The sequence below is a fragment of the Camelus dromedarius genome, chromosome 17 (genome assembly GCF_036321535.1).
Source record: "Camelus dromedarius isolate mCamDro1 chromosome 17, mCamDro1.pat, whole genome shotgun sequence".
Taxonomy (NCBI): Eukaryota; Metazoa; Chordata; class Mammalia; order Artiodactyla; family Camelidae; genus Camelus; species Camelus dromedarius.
This window is the reverse complement of record NC_087452.1, coordinates 33,438,433-33,454,047: the sequence shown is the minus strand read 5'-3', so window position 1 is coordinate 33,454,047 and position 15,615 is coordinate 33,438,433. Positions and strand designations below refer to the sequence as shown.

At 57.2% G+C, this 15,615-nt stretch overlaps 1 protein-coding gene across 1 annotated transcript; it reads right to left on the bottom strand.

Moving 5' to 3' along the window:
* Positions 1–529: 529 nt before the first annotated feature.
* Positions 530–13,286, bottom strand: MST1R (macrophage stimulating 1 receptor). Its single transcript, XM_064496528.1, has 18 exons — positions 11,906–13,286; positions 8,302–8,472; positions 7,828–7,988; positions 7,314–7,479; positions 7,065–7,201; positions 6,473–6,634; positions 6,284–6,377; positions 5,918–6,130; positions 5,670–5,816; positions 5,427–5,589; positions 5,174–5,275; positions 4,892–5,098; positions 4,454–4,534; positions 4,128–4,309; positions 3,925–4,034; positions 3,500–3,665; positions 2,960–3,096; positions 530–1,072 (listed from the first exon to the last, which is right to left on the bottom strand). The coding sequence occupies exons 1-18, from the start codon at positions 13,136–13,138 to the stop codon at positions 817–819; spliced, it is 3,888 nt and encodes a 1,295-aa protein (XP_064352598.1). The 5' UTR covers positions 13,139–13,286; the 3' UTR covers positions 530–816.
* Between the last annotated feature and the right edge of the window lie 2,329 nt (positions 13,287–15,615).

The window sequence follows — 15,615 nt, the reverse complement described above, 5'->3', positions numbered from 1 at the left end:
GTTGGGGTGGAGGGAAGCAAGTCTCCACACCTTGACAGTGTGCGAGTGAGTGTGTGTGTGCACGTGTGTGTGTGTGTGTGTGTGTGGTAGGAGGGGGTGTTGGGGGAAGATAGCAGGTAGAGCAGGGAGCCCTGGAGAGGAACTGGGGCCTGGAAAATGGGACAGGCAGACTGGGCAGTGGGAGAAGCCACCCTGACTGCTACATGTCTGGTTACTCAACCTACCCCTCCTGGTTCCATCCCAAAGTCCCCAGGGCCCTAGATCTGGGCCTTGCCTACCCTTCCTGATCTCTGGAGCCTTCTTGCTGACTCAAACCCTTTCCAGCCTCAGGGTCTTTTCATGCACTGTTCACTCCACCCAAAACTCTCTTCCCTCAACTGCTTCTGGCACAGTTCCCACTGACAAAGTCTCAGAAAAAATGTCACCTCCTGGGGTGGCTTCCCACACCTTTCTATTCATCTTGCTATCTAAAGCTGCCCTCCATTCCCTCAAAACAGCCTGTCTGTTTCTTTCACAGCATTTATCACAATTTGAACTTGAATACTCATTTATTCATTTACTGATTCAAGGGCCAGTGGTCACCATTGAGTCCCCTGTGCCCAGCAGCCAGGCACACAGCAGACATTCCATAAATACTGCATCAAGGATCCCCTCACTGGTTCCCTCTGTGGAGTGAGAGGCCATTGTGCCTTGCACCTTCCCATGCCCCTGAAGGCTGAGAGGCAGGGACAGGGGCAGAGGCCAGCCCAGAGGCAGCTTGGGTTAACTCCCACCATTACACAGGTCCAATCCCTCAGGTCCTGCCTGGGGCTGAGGTCACGTGGGCCTTGGTGGCTCTGAGAGGGGCCGGGGCCGCCCTGTGCTCCTGTGCACTGGAGGGGACGGCGACTGTTCCGATGACAGGTTTGCCTTGTCAGAGGTGCCAGGACCCACGTTCACATAGGCCACGGGCAGCTGCACGTAATGGTCTCCTCGCAGCGTGGCGACCATGCGCTCCACTTCCCCTGCCAGCACTCCGAAGGTGGGTCTTGCTGCAGGATCTGCAGCCCAGCAGTGCTGCATCACTGCATACCTACCGAGTGGAGGAAAACGTCAGAAGCATGGTGCACTGCACCCAGAGACTCCGGTCCATCTGCTTGCTGTTACCACCCGGCAGGCCACACAGGGGTGAGGGCAGGTGACAGGACCTGGTGCCTTGCATCGCCCAATTAGGGGCAGCTCTTCTCCTTCCCAACTTGGCAAGGTTGAATTGTGTCAGGGGGCTCCTGTGCCCTGTGACCTGGGCTATGTGATCTTGAGCAAGTTCCTTAACTCTGTGCCTCTGGATCCTTCTCTGATCACAGAGCTATTGGGGCATAAGGTGAGAGGATGCCTGTGAAGGTCTTAGCTTAGGGCCCAACTCACAAGCTATCGTGGTTATCATCACATATCTTCCAGGAAGGAAGCCCAGATCTGGGGATTAAAAAGCCTGAGATGTGTGGGGCAGCACATAGCACCATGGTTCCCAAGCAAGTGTCTCTGGGTTTGTCGGGTGAGTCCTAATACATCCGCCTTTATCTTGGAAATATTATCCCTGCCTTAAATGATACTACAATTGCCCTACACACAATAATCTCGTATAATTTTTAGACCCTCTGAAGGTGGGACTGTTATCATTCCAACTTTCCAGATGAGAAAAACTGAGGCCCAGAGAGAAGGGACTTGCCCTGAAATAGAGGATGCTGTGGTGTGCCACCCAGATACCCCCCTTTATTCTGCCTGTGGCTGCTGATGGCTCTTGGCTGAGGCCCTGTCTAGGAATTGCCCTAGGGAGAAAAGAAATGCCTCCTCCAAGTTCACACTCCTTCCTCAGGGACAGCTGTGACCAGTGACTGATTGATGTCTGGTGCAAATAGCTGGGCCCCTTGATCTCAATTTCAGAAAACTCTGAAGGGCCTTTCCAGTGTCAGAGGTTTCCAGGGCATAGGCTGTAGCTTCTGTTGCATCTGCATCACAGGCCAACTTCTTCCCCTGCCTAGTCCTGCTTCTCTCACCCCCAGTCTACCAATAAACCCTCTGCACATAAATCTCCATCTCAGAGTCTGTTTAGGGAGACTGCAATAGAGGCAAATAGACAGTGAAGTTAATTTCCTTTACTTTGTTTTCTGCTTTGTTTTGTTTTGCAGGGGGAGGGAATTAGGTTTATTTATTTATTTTAAGTGGACATACTAGAAATTGAACCCAGGACCTCGTGCATGCTAAACACACACTCTACCACTGAGATATACCCTCCCCCTAATTTCCCTTACTTTGAATCAGACACATTAGTGATGTAAATAATAAAGAGCAAACCCAAGGCAGGCAGGGCAGTGAGGAAGGATTACTCATACCCTTCTGGAACACAGATTGGATAGGACTCATCAACCACCTTTACCTGTGTTCTTCCTGTTCTAACCAGAGACTTCAGCACAGCTGAGGCATGTGTGCTGCTTATGAAGCTGAACCTGGGCACCAAAACCACCCATCAGGCACTGATGAAACACAGCGGCCATCATACCTCTGGGAACAGGCAATCTAAAACTATATCCAGTGGAAAAAAAAATCTGATCTGCTGATGGAGGGGGAGGGGCTAGTGTGGGAGCTAATGGAACATTTCCTTGAGGTTAAGAAAGAGGAAAAGATGGAAAACAGCCCCCCTTGGTGGGGGTGGGTGGAGAGGAGTGCTGGGAAATCAAATCACTGGCCTCAATCCAGACTGAGTTAGGAAATGCTGTTACCATGGCAACTGTGATATTCTTCCAGCACCCAGCCCCGAATAGGGGTGGAACCAATCTGCAGATGAGGAAACTGAGGCCCAGAGAGGGTCCTTTTCCAGGTCAGCCAGAGAATCAGGCAAAGAGTAAGGCAAGGACTCTGTCTCCAGCCCCTTTCTTGTCTCTGGGGCCTAGCTCACTCCCCATCACCACTTCCACATACTCACAGAGAATCGGGGCAATACTCAGGCTGGGGCAGGCGGCGACCCTGGGCCAGGAAGTGAGCAAGGTCAAAAGGGTCAATGTGGGAGTATGGTGGGGCACCCCGTGTCAGCAGCTCCCATAACAGCACACCAAACGACCACTGTGGGAGAAGAGAGGTGAAGGGACTCAACTCTTACCCCAAATTTAGAGACAGGTGGGTCCCCCCAGCTCCTCTACCTCTCAGAGCCCTCTAGCTGGAATGGAGGGGCTTGACCCCCCAATCAGAGCCCATTCCTCAAAACCTCACCAATGTCTTCCCTCTGTCCCCACCCACCACTTGAGCCTGCCCAAAGTTGGTGTTGGGCAGGGCCCAGATTGTCTGGAGTTCATAGCCTTCTCTTGCCCTGACACCTGCCCAGAGGTGGGCAAATGGGCTGGGGGTGCTGCCCAGCTAGGGAATTCCCTGGACTCAGATCATCGTCCGGAGCTAATGGGCAAGTCCAGGCTGAGTGTCCTCCCAGGACGCTGAAGCAATGTGGGCCCTGGGGCAGGTGGGGCCTTACCACATCAGACTTGGTGGTGAATCTGTAGGTCTGTAGGCTCTCGAGAGCCATCCATTTGACAGGTAGGCGAGCGTGGCGGTGCTGTTGGACACTGTAGTATTCCTTGTCCAGGACGTCGCGGGCCAGACCAAAATCAGCCACCTTGACCGTGAATGACTCATCCAGCCTGGGAAGGGAATCACTCTCAGGACTGGCCCCCACCAGGCCCTGAACCCACCTGTCCTAGCCCTCACAGGGTTTCTGAGCCACAATGTCCAATCCAAGACTGCACAGGGTAGACAGGAAAACTGAGGCCCAGAGACAGGAGGACATGTCCAGGGCTGCACAGCAAGGGCTGGAGCGTGGGCCCCTCCCTGAGGTGCAGCTTAGCTGCAGGCCCTGGTGCTCTGCCCCCTTGCTTCTCCCCAGCTGCTCTGGCAGCTCACATGCAGTTCCGAGCAGCCAGGTCCCTGTGCACAAACTTCTGCTCTGCCAGGTACTCCATGCCGCGGGCCACCTGCAGGCCAAAGCTGATGAGGTCCTTCACCGTGGGGTTCTAGGGGCACAGGTGGGTCAGTAGGTGAAGGCAGAGCAGCTCCATCCCCAGCTGCTGCCCAAGCCCCTGACCCAGGGCCCACCGAGCACTGACCCGCTGGGGTGAGCGGATGAACTGGAGCAGGTCTCCGTGGCGCATGTAGGGCAGCAGCACACGAGGCAGCCCTTCAGGCGGAAGCACGATCCCAATGAGAGCCAGCACGTTTGGGTGGTGCAGACCCCGCATGAGCAGCCCCTCGCGCAGGAAGGCCTCCACCTCCTGCACTTCTGTGATGCCTGCAGAGCGGCTTGAGTCAGGCCCAGGGCAGGGAGCCAAGGGTCAGACAGGGAAATGGAGAAGAAAGTTCTCCTGCTCAGGGTTGCTCAGTGAGGTGGTTGCACAGCAGGGACGGAGACCCTCCCAGCCTCTGTCCCACTTACGACTCAGCGACTTGATGGCACAGTGGACTTGATTCTGGGCCTCGTCTATGTATTCTCCATGGTAGACGACTCCAAAATGGCCTATGAGGGAGAGATGGTGAGAGGAGCCCCAGTGCCCAGGGCTCCACCACACCCTCTCATTGGCACCCAGACCTCAGAGCACCAACTGGCCAATCTGACATTAAAGACAAGCGGCAGCCTCCAGATGGCAGAGCCTGCAGCCTTCCTAGGCCCACTTAATCTGCACCAGAACCCAGTGAGGACAGAATTTCTGTTTCCCAGATGAGCAAATGGAGGCTCAGAGAGGTTACACAGTATGCCTCAGGTCACACAGGTTGGTGAGAAGGCCAGAGCAGAGGCCTGCCTAACTGTTCCTTGAGCCCATGTCATCTCAGGACTCCATCTCTGTCCCAGTCCCAGCTGGCCTGGCCCCCATACCTTTGCCAATGACTCGGTCAGTGTGGGTGAGCACCCGTTCATGGGGAATCAGCACATCCTTAACCTCGGCCAGGAGCGTGGGGTTCAGGTCCCCGAGTTGGATGGACTCTTTCCTCAGCAGTGGGACATGGGATCCGACCCCACTGTCTGAAAAGGATGCTCTGTGGATCCGAGTGGTAGAACCCAGGTCACTGATGGCAGGGGATGCTGTGGAGGAGAGGGAGTGAGGGACTTGTGGCACAGAGGGCATGGCCCCAGCTTCTAGTACTGCCACCATCTCACCGAGGCCATTTCTGTAGTCAGAGCCTGAGCGGAGAATAGGCAGAGGTAAGTCTCCAGTGGTCCTGTCCAGGGATGCCAAATCATCCAGATTCGGAGAAAGGACTGTGGAAAAATGGCCCCTAGTGGCCAACCATTCCAAGCTCCTAGAGGCTGACCCCTACCCAGGAGGCATGGGCAGACCAAGGATATAGGGGCTTGGAGGTGTCACTGTTTTGGAGTAGGGGCTGAGTCAGGATGGGAGTGGAGAGCTCACCTAGCTGTTTCCTCCGGTAGTAACTGAAGACCAGTACGGCAGCCAGTACACCCACAAGCAGGAGCAGGGCCAGCAGGACACAGAGGAGCATGCTCTGGGGGACCCCTTCCAGACCTGGCCGCACTACCCTGCCCAGGATGTGACACCCACCATCCACGCAGACCTGGGGGCAGGTGGCAGCTCAGGCCCAGCCTGCAGGCCCTCAACCCACATCTCCTGCAGAAGGCCTGCTGAGCTGCCTACCTGCAGTGGAGCACCATCCTTGCCAAGTTGCAGGGAGAGGGGCAGGGGGCAGACGACCACATCGCCTCGGAGCTCATGCCGGCAGCTCTCACCTCCCACGGTCACGTTCACATCCACACAGTCAGCCACAGCACCCAGCCCAATATACTGCAGAGACAGTCATGAGGACTGGCCAGTGCCCCCATCTCCTTTGGGCAGGCTTCAGCCCCAACCCTCCACTGTCCCAGCCCCTCATCCCCCACACTTACCTCAAACTTAATGGCATGCTCCTCAGGCTTCAGCGGGGCCAGGTCTGTGCTGGGTGGGTAGGGTGGGGGCAGGAAGCGAAAGCCAGGCAGTGTGAAGCCAGGAGCCCCATCCCCCTGGACACTCAGGTTCCCCATCACCCACCCCTGAGGACCTCGGACCACGTATTCAGGCAGGCGGCACCAGTGCTGCTCCGGGAGCTGCCCTTCACACTGCTGGACCCATGCGAGAGTGGTTAGCCAGGTATCCTACCTACGGCCACCCCAGTCCCCCAGCTCAGCACAGGGTAGGGCTGGAACTCAGAGGACTGGTGTGGCCTTCCTCCCTCCTGGCCAGTGCCCGCTTTGCAGCTGCCAGCACCCGCTCACCCTGTTCTCCACTGCCTTAAGCCCATCATGGAATGACACCATGAGGTGCCGCACTGAAGTCAGGTGCTGGCCACGGATGGTCACATAGGAGCCACTGTGGAGGAGAGTGGGGTGGTGAGCTTGTGGTGCTCTCCAAGGCTGGATCCTTCGTTCTTAGGAGACCAGAGTGGGCAAGGAGGTGGCACTTACGTGTAGCCACAGTTGGGGCTGATGCCCAGCATGATGGGGTCTTCCTTGTAGTGGAAGTTCCAGGAGCCAGGCACCTTGGCACCCCCTACCTGCAGGCGAATGGGAACGCTGGCAGTAGCGGCCCCTGGGGGCGTGGTACATAAAAGCTGCCCCTCGCTGACCCTGCAGAACAGGTGGATTGGGCTCAGAGGCACCCTCCATGTGATGGTCAGACCCAACTCCTCCAGGGGCCTGCCGATCCGTCCCAGTTCCTCTGCTGGTCATCCCCTCAACCTGCCCTACTCCGTGGCTCTGTCTGAAAGTAGGGTGGTCCCAGTAAGTCCTCCAAGAAGACAAGGAGGGAACAGGTACCCCACAACATTGGCTGGAGCCATTGGACTCTAGGTCTAGAGGCAATGGACTCTCCTGCCATCCCCAAACCACCTCTGAGTGGGAGGAAGCAACAGACCCTTCTTCCTGGACCTGTTCCTTACACTGACCATGTGACTGAGCCCTCCTCCTTCTGCCCTGACAGGGATCCAAGCCCCACGTGGTGAGGGCTCCCCTGTGTGGGACCCTGTGGATTCCCATCCCCTTTCCTGCTGGCACTTACCGTTTCAGCGGGCACTCAGTCCCATTGATGAGCACAGCCCGGCTGGTGCCTACAGACAGGCCTTGGCCTTCAAGGGTGAGGGAGGTTCCCCCTGCCCGTGGGCCAAAGAGGGGTTGTACTGTTCTCAGCACCGGCTCCTGAGAGGGCATGGAGGTGGCTTAGCTTGCAGTAGGAGGCCCTCCACCCAAACCCTTCCCTGCCCGAATTGCCCAGCAGGCCAAGAGAACAGACAAGGCAAGGTGGCCTCACCACGAAAGAGAAGCCTTGAAGCATGGAGGTGCCATCCACCCGGAAATGCCTGCCCAGTGGCACGTTGGACACGGTGAGGCTGACGTTGGCAGGCCCAGCTACCTGCATGACCAAGGGCTCCAGCTCACACTCAAGCTCCTCTACAAAGTACTTCCGGGGCACTTGGCTGGGACACCAGGGGAACTCAAAGTCAGCCAGGGGCCACCTTGGCTGGTTGCCTGCCCACTACAAATCACAGGTCTCCTCTGAGCTTGAGGATACTCATTTCTTCCCCCAGGTTAGGCAGGATCTGGCAGAGCAGAGACTAATCTTGCCAGGCCAGGACTCACCAGACAGGTAGGGCACATGCAGGCTCAAGAAGGGACAGAGATGTCTCCCCAGACACAAAGCCACAAAGCCATTGCAACTTACCCCATACCACTATGCCCCACACAAGCAGAAGACAGGGTCTCACAGGGACGGGGCTGCTTGGTTACCCCCATCAGGGATCAAAAGGGTAGAGACCAGGTTGTACCTGAGGTTTGAGCTGTCCTTATGCAGCAGTCGGCAGGGACTTTGACCCACGGTGACCTGATGGGTGTCTTTAGGCACCAGGCCAGTAGGGTGTAGGTTGAAGTTGGAGCCACACAGGGTTAGCCTTGTGCTGCCCCTCAGGGGTCCACTCTGGGGGTGGAACTGAGGGGAGAGGAGAAGATGGCCTGAGTCCCCTTCTGGGTCAGGACTCTCAGCCTTGTCTGCTTTCCCCGAAGTTTTCTGCCATACTCCTTGCCTGTCTCACACTTCATCATTCTAGGTCCCTCACTAGTCCTCACTCAAAACTTTTCTGCCTCTAAGTCTTTGCATGTGCCATCCTCTCTGCCAAGAATGCCCTCCTTGTAGATACTGAGGCCAGCTCAGGCCTGAGGAAGATCATGGTCAAGAGCTGCTGACCCCCACCTCAGGCCCAGCTTGCCCCACCCTTACCTGTATCCTGCCAGGCAAGCCATACCTCAGTAAGCTCTGGTGGGCAATGGTCCTGTTGCCAGGGGCCAGGACACTCCTTCTGCCGGCCACACATGCCCCCACACCATCCACAGCCCATGAAACGCTGTGCCCGCAGGCAACGCCAACAGGTGAGGAAGTGGCGGCAGCCAGGGCCCCGGATAGGTACCTGGAAGACCTTGGACAGACAGGTGGCTCAGGGGTGGCTGAAGGTGGTGGGGGGACTAGGTCCCCTAGACTCCCTGGTCCCAGCATAAACCAGGGAGGTGAGACCTGTGTGTCAGTGCCTCCCTGGATCCAATGGGGTGGCTGTGCTCCCACAGCACAGTCCCAGGCCCTGCCCTGCCCCACCTTACCTTGTCCCCAGAGGCAAAGAGAAGGTGGTCCCCAAGGCGACTGATATCCCGATGCACAGGCTGCCCATTGCTGCCCAGTGAGAAGTTGGACACGTACAGCAAGTAGTTGAGAGACCTGGCCAGTTCCACCTGGGACAGGTCAGCTGTGAGCAAAATGGGGATGAGGGTTTGGGGACAAGGGGCTGTGGAGATGAGGAACCTACCTGCAGGATGCGCCCATCAGCTGTGCCCATGTGGGCCAATGTGACATTGTCGAGGCGTGTCACGTGCAATGCAGTGACCTGCACTGGCCCTAACAGCCCATTGAAGAGGTCCACACGTGAGAAGCTGCTGCTGACCAGCAGAGGGAAGTGGTGGCAACTGGTGTTGGGGCTGAGGGCCTCCAGGCCAGGCTGGGGAGGGTCAGGGAAGGAGTCAGGGCTCATCTCCATGCACTGACCCCTTGGGAACTCTGTCAGTGACCACCACAGCCCAAACTCCCACCCCTCACCTGCCCTGGCTGCAGAAGGTCCCAGGCCTGCCAGTTTCCCCACCCCCTCCACGGGGCTCTCAGAAGTAGCAAGGCCAGGGAAGAAGGCCAAGGCTGGAAGTCTGGCTCAGCTCCCTCTGCACGTCCATTCTGATAATGAGTCTTACAGAGTCAACCCCATTCTGTCCTCACAGCCTTGCTGTAGAGTGGGTACTCTCACCACCCCCATATTACAGAGAAGGAAACTGGCTCACAGAGGTTTGCTCACCTGTCAAAGACCTTATAGCCACTCCTCTCCTCAGGAGAGGAGCCAGGTTGGAAGTCTGAGTTCTTGACCAGAGTCCTCTCCTGCCCCCTGCTGGTTCCTCCCTGCACTTCACAAACCCTGTTCCCTCTTAAGGCTTCGGTTTCTCCCCCTGCGTAAGGGCCTGAACGCTGAGGTTAACTGGCCAGCACAGGGTGAGTAACATGGTCCTTCTCCCTGAGACACCACAGGTCTTCCTGAATCTCCAGCTGCTACCTGTACCTCCTTCAGGGTACAAAAGAGATAAACCAAAGCCTGAGGGTCTGTATACCAGACTAGGCCCTGGGGCTGGGAAACAATAATTTCTCTCCTGCTCTTAGCAGGAGGGTGTTTGGGGTAGAGTGCCAAGGGCAAGGCTGTGGAAGCCTCTGGGACACCAGGAAGTGAGAGTGTGAGTGCAGGGTATCGAGCTGGGCGCAAGGTGTAGCCAGGGCTCTGTAGCCTTAGCTGCTCGGAACCCTCCCTTACCAGCCCTAAGGGTGATCCCCAAGGCTGACAGAAGGCCCCCTATTAGACTAAGTATGCTTAACCCAGTCCTGATTGAAAGTCTTGGGAGCAAAAGTATGTCTCGAGCTGAGCCCTGAAACTCCACACACTGGATCTGTAGCCTGGGTGGGTGGAGACTAGGACTCTGTCCTCACTGGAGGTGGGTAAGAGTCTTGAACCTAGCAGGAAGACAGCCAGGTGATTTCAGTATGACTCAGCGACAGGTGGGGCTGTGGGGTGGAAAAGGGGCCCTATCCCAGTCAGAGCCACACCCGTGCCTGTTGGCCCCTGGGCTCCAGGGCCTTAGCTCTGGGTTCCCAGGCCTGTCTAGGGGCCCCTGTTTCCGGAAAACACTTAAGCATCCAATGCCCCGTAGTGGAGGGTGACCCCCCCAGACTCAAACCCTGTCTGAACCCATGGTGGGCAGGTCCCAGCTCTGAGCCCCTCAGGCTTCATGAGGGCAGCCACAGTGAGCACACAGTGGGTGTCTTCCTGGAGGCTGCAGGCCCAGTCACAGGACAAACACTGTACAGGCTGGTTCACACAAGGCCTGGCCAGCCTATAGGCGGGGCTTGAGCCTGGCACCACCAAGTTGTGCTGGGTATCTTCTGATCCCCTGACCACTAGCCAAGTCAGGGAGAGGTTCTGACTCCCCAGAGAGAAGGAGAGGAGGCCAGGCAGGGCCGCCCAGCTCAGACTAGGGATCCCAACCCCTAGGGCCTCCTCAACCCATATGGAGTCAGCAGAGGGTAGAAGGCTGAAGACTCCCTACCCTTCATTGTGTATAAATTCTCCTCCCAGCACTGGGGCATCAGTCAGAGCAAAAGGAGTTAGTGGAGAATGTCATAGCAGGGCTAGGGCCACAGGGCAGCCAAAGACTCAGAGAGCAGTGACTGTGGGTCAGCTTGCTAAAAGGCCACTTGTCCAATGCCATTTGTTCATTCATTCCATTGCCCTGGGTTAGTCTCTTGTATGGTGGGACTGTTTCAACGGCTTCAAGGGATCAGTTTTGGTTTTGTCCTCAGGGAATTATTTTAAGGAATTTCCTTTTTGTCTCTTCTCCAGATCCCTGACACTTATGCTGGAGAGAACCTGCGTAGGATCTGCTGGAAGGCATCCCCAGTTAAGCATGGGCTGGGAGACCTCCTTCCTGGGGTGAGAAGGGGGACTGCGGCAGGGCCCCAACTATGGTGAAAGAAAGTATGGGATTCCTGCATGGTGAACTAATTCTAATCAGCCTCTCCTAGGCCTTTACTCATCCCCAGATGTTTATAGTTGATTGCACAAGACTGGAGTGAACCTTCTGGAATCTACCAGAGCCAAGCCTCCTTCCCACTACATCCTGAATCCTCTCCCAATCACCCAACGGAGAACAATCAGGAATGAGTGGGTCAGTAAAGCCCAAGGCATGCAGGCTCCCTGACAAGCCCCCAACTTCCAAGGCCCAGTAGGCTCTCTAGAGGGGGAGGCATTCTCTGACAATCCCTGACCCACCCTCCTTGGAAAGCAGAGCAAAACAAATGTTCCCACAGGGAAAGCAAAACAGTGTTGGTGAGTAGCTATGAGTCTGGATGAATCTGTGAGCATCTGCCTGTCTGGAGGGCGCTGCTTTTCTGTGCATGTCCTTAAGGTTATTAGTGAGCAGATGGGAAGGGACACCCATCATTCTACCCAGCATTTGGAAGTGTGCCTGGCAGAGAGTTATGATGCAGTCTGGTTTTCACATGGCCAGGGAAACTACCTAAAAAATCAAGAGGCCAGGGTGAGAGGGTTAAAGAGCAAAATGGCATAGCAACAGGGTCCAGCCTGGCCAGGAGATGAGCCTCCAGTGTGGCCTTTGGCTGATTCCCTCACTACCCTAAAGAATAGGGTGAAAGAGGAAACCTGCCCCCGACTGCCATCCCCCTTCCAGATCCCCTCAGTACCGGAAGAGAGGCAGCTGGAAGGGAAGCATGCGTACAATGCTCACAAGTGAGGGCCCCTTCTTTCTGCTCACCGGGTGAGGGCAGAAACTGGGCAATTGAAAGAAGTCAAGGTCTCGGCGGAGGCCAGGGTGGACTGGAGGCTCACAGCAGCGCTCTACTCCCTGATCAATGAGAGTGTTCAGCAGATCAACCGGGAAGGCACAGACGACAGAGCTGGGATCCACAACAGGCTTGCTGTCCCTGCTAGCCGAGAAGACCCCAAATAGCACTTCCTGGCCCTCGGCGATGCTCAGTTCAGCAGCCAATCTGCTGCCCACAGGAGCGGCATGGGCTGCCCTCAGCACTGGGTAGGGATGCCCTCCCTCATGGGCCGCGCGTCGCCGGCGTTTAGGCTCAAAACTGCAGTCAAGGACCATCTCGCGGTAGTTGCCCAGGTCGGTCTCTACAGCACTGAGCCGTGCCACACGTGTGTGTAAGGCGCCGGGAGCGGCTGCCACGTTGGCTGGCTGCACTGTCAGGAAGTAGACGAAGGCTCCTGTGTGGAAACTGTACACATATTCGATGCGGTAGGAAGCGAGGTGCTCGGGCAGCACTGACAGTGCTGCAAAGCCTGGTGCAAATCCTGAGGCGTCAGCCTTGAGGCGCCGGATGGACACTGAGCCGGGGCTGAAGCTGGCGGCCACTGTTGAGTTCAGCGAGGATGCCACGTAGAAGTAGGAGGCATGGCCCTGCTCAACCACTGTCACAAGGGTGCCCAGAGGGCTGGCCACACAGTCGGGACAGTCCTCGGGCCGATTGTGGTGTGCAGAGAAAAGGCAGGCTGGTGGTGCCAGGTGCAGGGCTGCCCCTTGGGGCTCTAGCTCATGCAGGAAGCAGCGACCATGAAGGCTGGAGCCACAACTGATCAATGCGGGCAGCGCTGGCTCCAGCACTAGCACCTGCGCATCTGTATCCTCCCGCGGGCCGTAGGGGCCCGGGCCACAGGCCGCACACGTCCGGCAGTCTGGGTCCCCGACAGGGCCCGTGGCCAGGCTCTCAATTGGTTGCAGGTCAGGCCCAAGCATGTGCAGGCGATTGCGTATGGCCACAAACATGGCACTCTCTTCCCCGCCGCCCTCATAGGTCGCCACGGCCTGTACCGGACCGCCGGCGGAGAAACTGGGCACCAAGTACTCCACTTCAAAGTCGCGGGAAGCAGCGTAGGGGACGCGCGGGCACTGCCAGGACCCACCCGTCGTGGGCACCGCCGGCAGCAACAGCAGTAGTAACAGGAAGGGCTGCAAAGGTGGCGGGTGGAGCTCCATCGAGGCCCAGAAGGGGCCCCGCGAGGTTCCTGCAGGCCAGAGCCCGGCTGGAAGCCGACTAGAATCCTGTGTTGGGACCAGTGGGGAGTGCCGGTCCTGAGAGCCCTCCGGCAGCTGACCCCGCCAGGGCTTCTGAGATGCCCACCGCTCGCCCCCGCCCTTGGGTCTGAGCACCTGACGCGGGCAGACACACTCACCGACAGGGAACAGAAAAGCCGCCTCACCTGCTGATCCAGCTGCCGCTCCCAGCCGGCGCTTGGAGCAAAGTCTGTCGGAGCGCCCCGGGCGGGGCTTGCCGGGCAGGGGTATGGGGGCGGGGCCGTGGGCTGGGCCTGCTGTAGGCCTGGCCTATCCCCGCCCCTCTGCCCTTCCGACTCTCCTGGCCCTCGAAAGCCTGGGTCCTACACCTACTCTTGGGCGCCTTTTTTTCCCCTCAGTGGCCTGTGGGTGGGTGTGCGTGGAGTGGTCTGGAGAGAGGTTACACAGATCTGAGCCGTCCCGACCCGCCCCCAAAGACTGGGCAGAGATGAGGAAGGACCAGGGCTGCCCCAGCGCGTTTGAGGACCACCAGGCTTCTTTATTCTCTTGGAGCCAGGATACAGCAACATCCTCAGACGCTGGTTTCCGGGCAGGGCCTGAGGGACCCACCGTCTGGGGAACAGAGACCAGGAATGTGTGGAGGACCAGAGTGGAGGTGTGGAGAGACCCCAGGAGTGGCACTACCCTCTGTGGGCTGGGACTATCCTTCTGTGGGCCTGCCCGGGGCTGTCAGCGACAGGATGGTGTCAGAGGACGGACCATTGCAGCCTGCCCACCCATGGCAGTAGGAGTTAAAAGATGGGGCTAGCCCTGCTGGCTGGACGTTAGACTCAGAAGAGAAGATGCTTATGTGGAGGCCCAACCCTAGCTCACTTTGTCCAGTGCTGCTTCAGTAGGTGGCAGCTATAAGTTGGGGACAACAAAACAGCACAATGCTGGCCTTCCTTCCTGGCTCTGCTCCAGTGCCCCCCTGATATGGGAGAAACATGGGCTTTTGGCTCTGAGGGCAACTCTAACCTTCACTGTTAGCCATGCTGGGCCTCAGCCTCTCAGTACTGAAATGAGGACATAGTTCTAACTGGGTGGTTGCCCAGAGTCCTCTCTCCAGGCTGTGATATGTGTGGGGCAGGGGTAGGGGAGGCAACCTAGGTCTGCTCTTGCCATCTCTTCCCAGGGCCCCCCTAACACTGGAGGGGCTCCTGGGGGACATCCTCAACCTGACAGTCCCTTCAGCCAGGTGGGCCTGGAGGAAGGGAAAGCTTCACAGGGTGGCCCTGGGCTGAGGTCTGAGGGATCTGTGAACTGTGAGTCCCAGAGCTTTGGAGGGTGAGGTGGCTGGTAGGCAGAGTTGCCCTCAGCCCCACAAGATTCAGCCTGACCCTAAGTGTTTTTCCTTTACTTGCCGCCCAGCCCATACTCCTTGTTCCTCCTTCCAGGAGCACCCTTTTCCCTTTCTTCTCTTGCAGCTTAGGTGGCATCTCCTCCAGGAAGCCTACCTCGTCCAGGCAGTGCCAGGTCCATTTTGTGGATCCCAGAGACCCTGTGCTACACCTACCCCAGCACAGTTCACTCTGGACACCTGACTCCACCTTCCCCCATTCCTAATGCTAGACTCCCCTACCTCTCTAGGCTGGAGCTCAATGAGCACCTGGTGACAGAGGGGAAACAGCACCGGTGGCCACACCTAGTGCTGGGAGATACCGTGCCTCGGGCAACATAAAAGGCACTCCCTTCTCTAACCAGAATTGGCCCGGAAATGAATAAACATCCATCAAAAATTATGGCACCATTCCTGTTCCACAGTCAACACGTCTAAAGACAGTCATGCAGGACAAAACTGAAATGAACTATTCCCTGCCTAGTGCCATGACATAGGTTCTTGTGACCCCCATCCCGCCTCAGGTTACTGGGACAGAGTCTTCTGGGGCTTGGGAGGAAACTTCAGGGGTCCTCCTTGATCACCCCAGCCATTGGAGGTGGGAGGGTGCAGCAGCCAAAGTTGGTTCTCTGCTGCCATCGTGTGGTCAAGCTGCAGACTGCCCCAGGTGGGCATCTCAGGCAGCCTCAGTCCTTGACAGAGGGCATCCCAAGAGTGCCCTTCCTCCTTCCTCATCCACTTTGTCTGCAGGAGGGAGGCAGGCAAGCCACATGGGGGAGGTCAGCTGCCTTGCGGTGCCGAGTACAAGGGCTCCCCCAAGGTGAACTCCCAAGGCTTGGCCCATGTTTAGCTTAGGACCTTTTCAATTGCCCTTTCATTTGTCACCTTGAAGGAATGTTAGCCACCTTGCCCTCTTCGGGCTCTCACCCCCCTCTAAACACTGTTCCATAAAAGTAGTGCCAGCCTCTTTCTCCAAACCAGAGAGATCATCTTTGTGGCAGCAGGGGGAATCTCTCTAACCACAATGTAACCACATCACTCTGCAGCTTTAAAACATTCA

Bases quoted from the DNA above. Each gene is read 5' to 3' on its own strand.
- MST1R (XM_064496528.1), bottom strand. From the start codon at position 13,138: ATGGAGCTCCACCCGCCACCTTTGCAGCCCTTCCTGTTACTACTGCTG. The intron at 5,590-5,669 runs GTAGGCAGCTCA...ACCTGCCCCCAG, and splicing joins AGGATGGTGCTCCACTGCAG to GTCTGCGTGGATGGTGGGTG. The intron at 4,535-4,891 runs GTATGGGGGCCA...TCTCCCTCATAG, and splicing joins TGACCGAGTCATTGGCAAAG to GCCATTTTGGAGTCGTCTAC.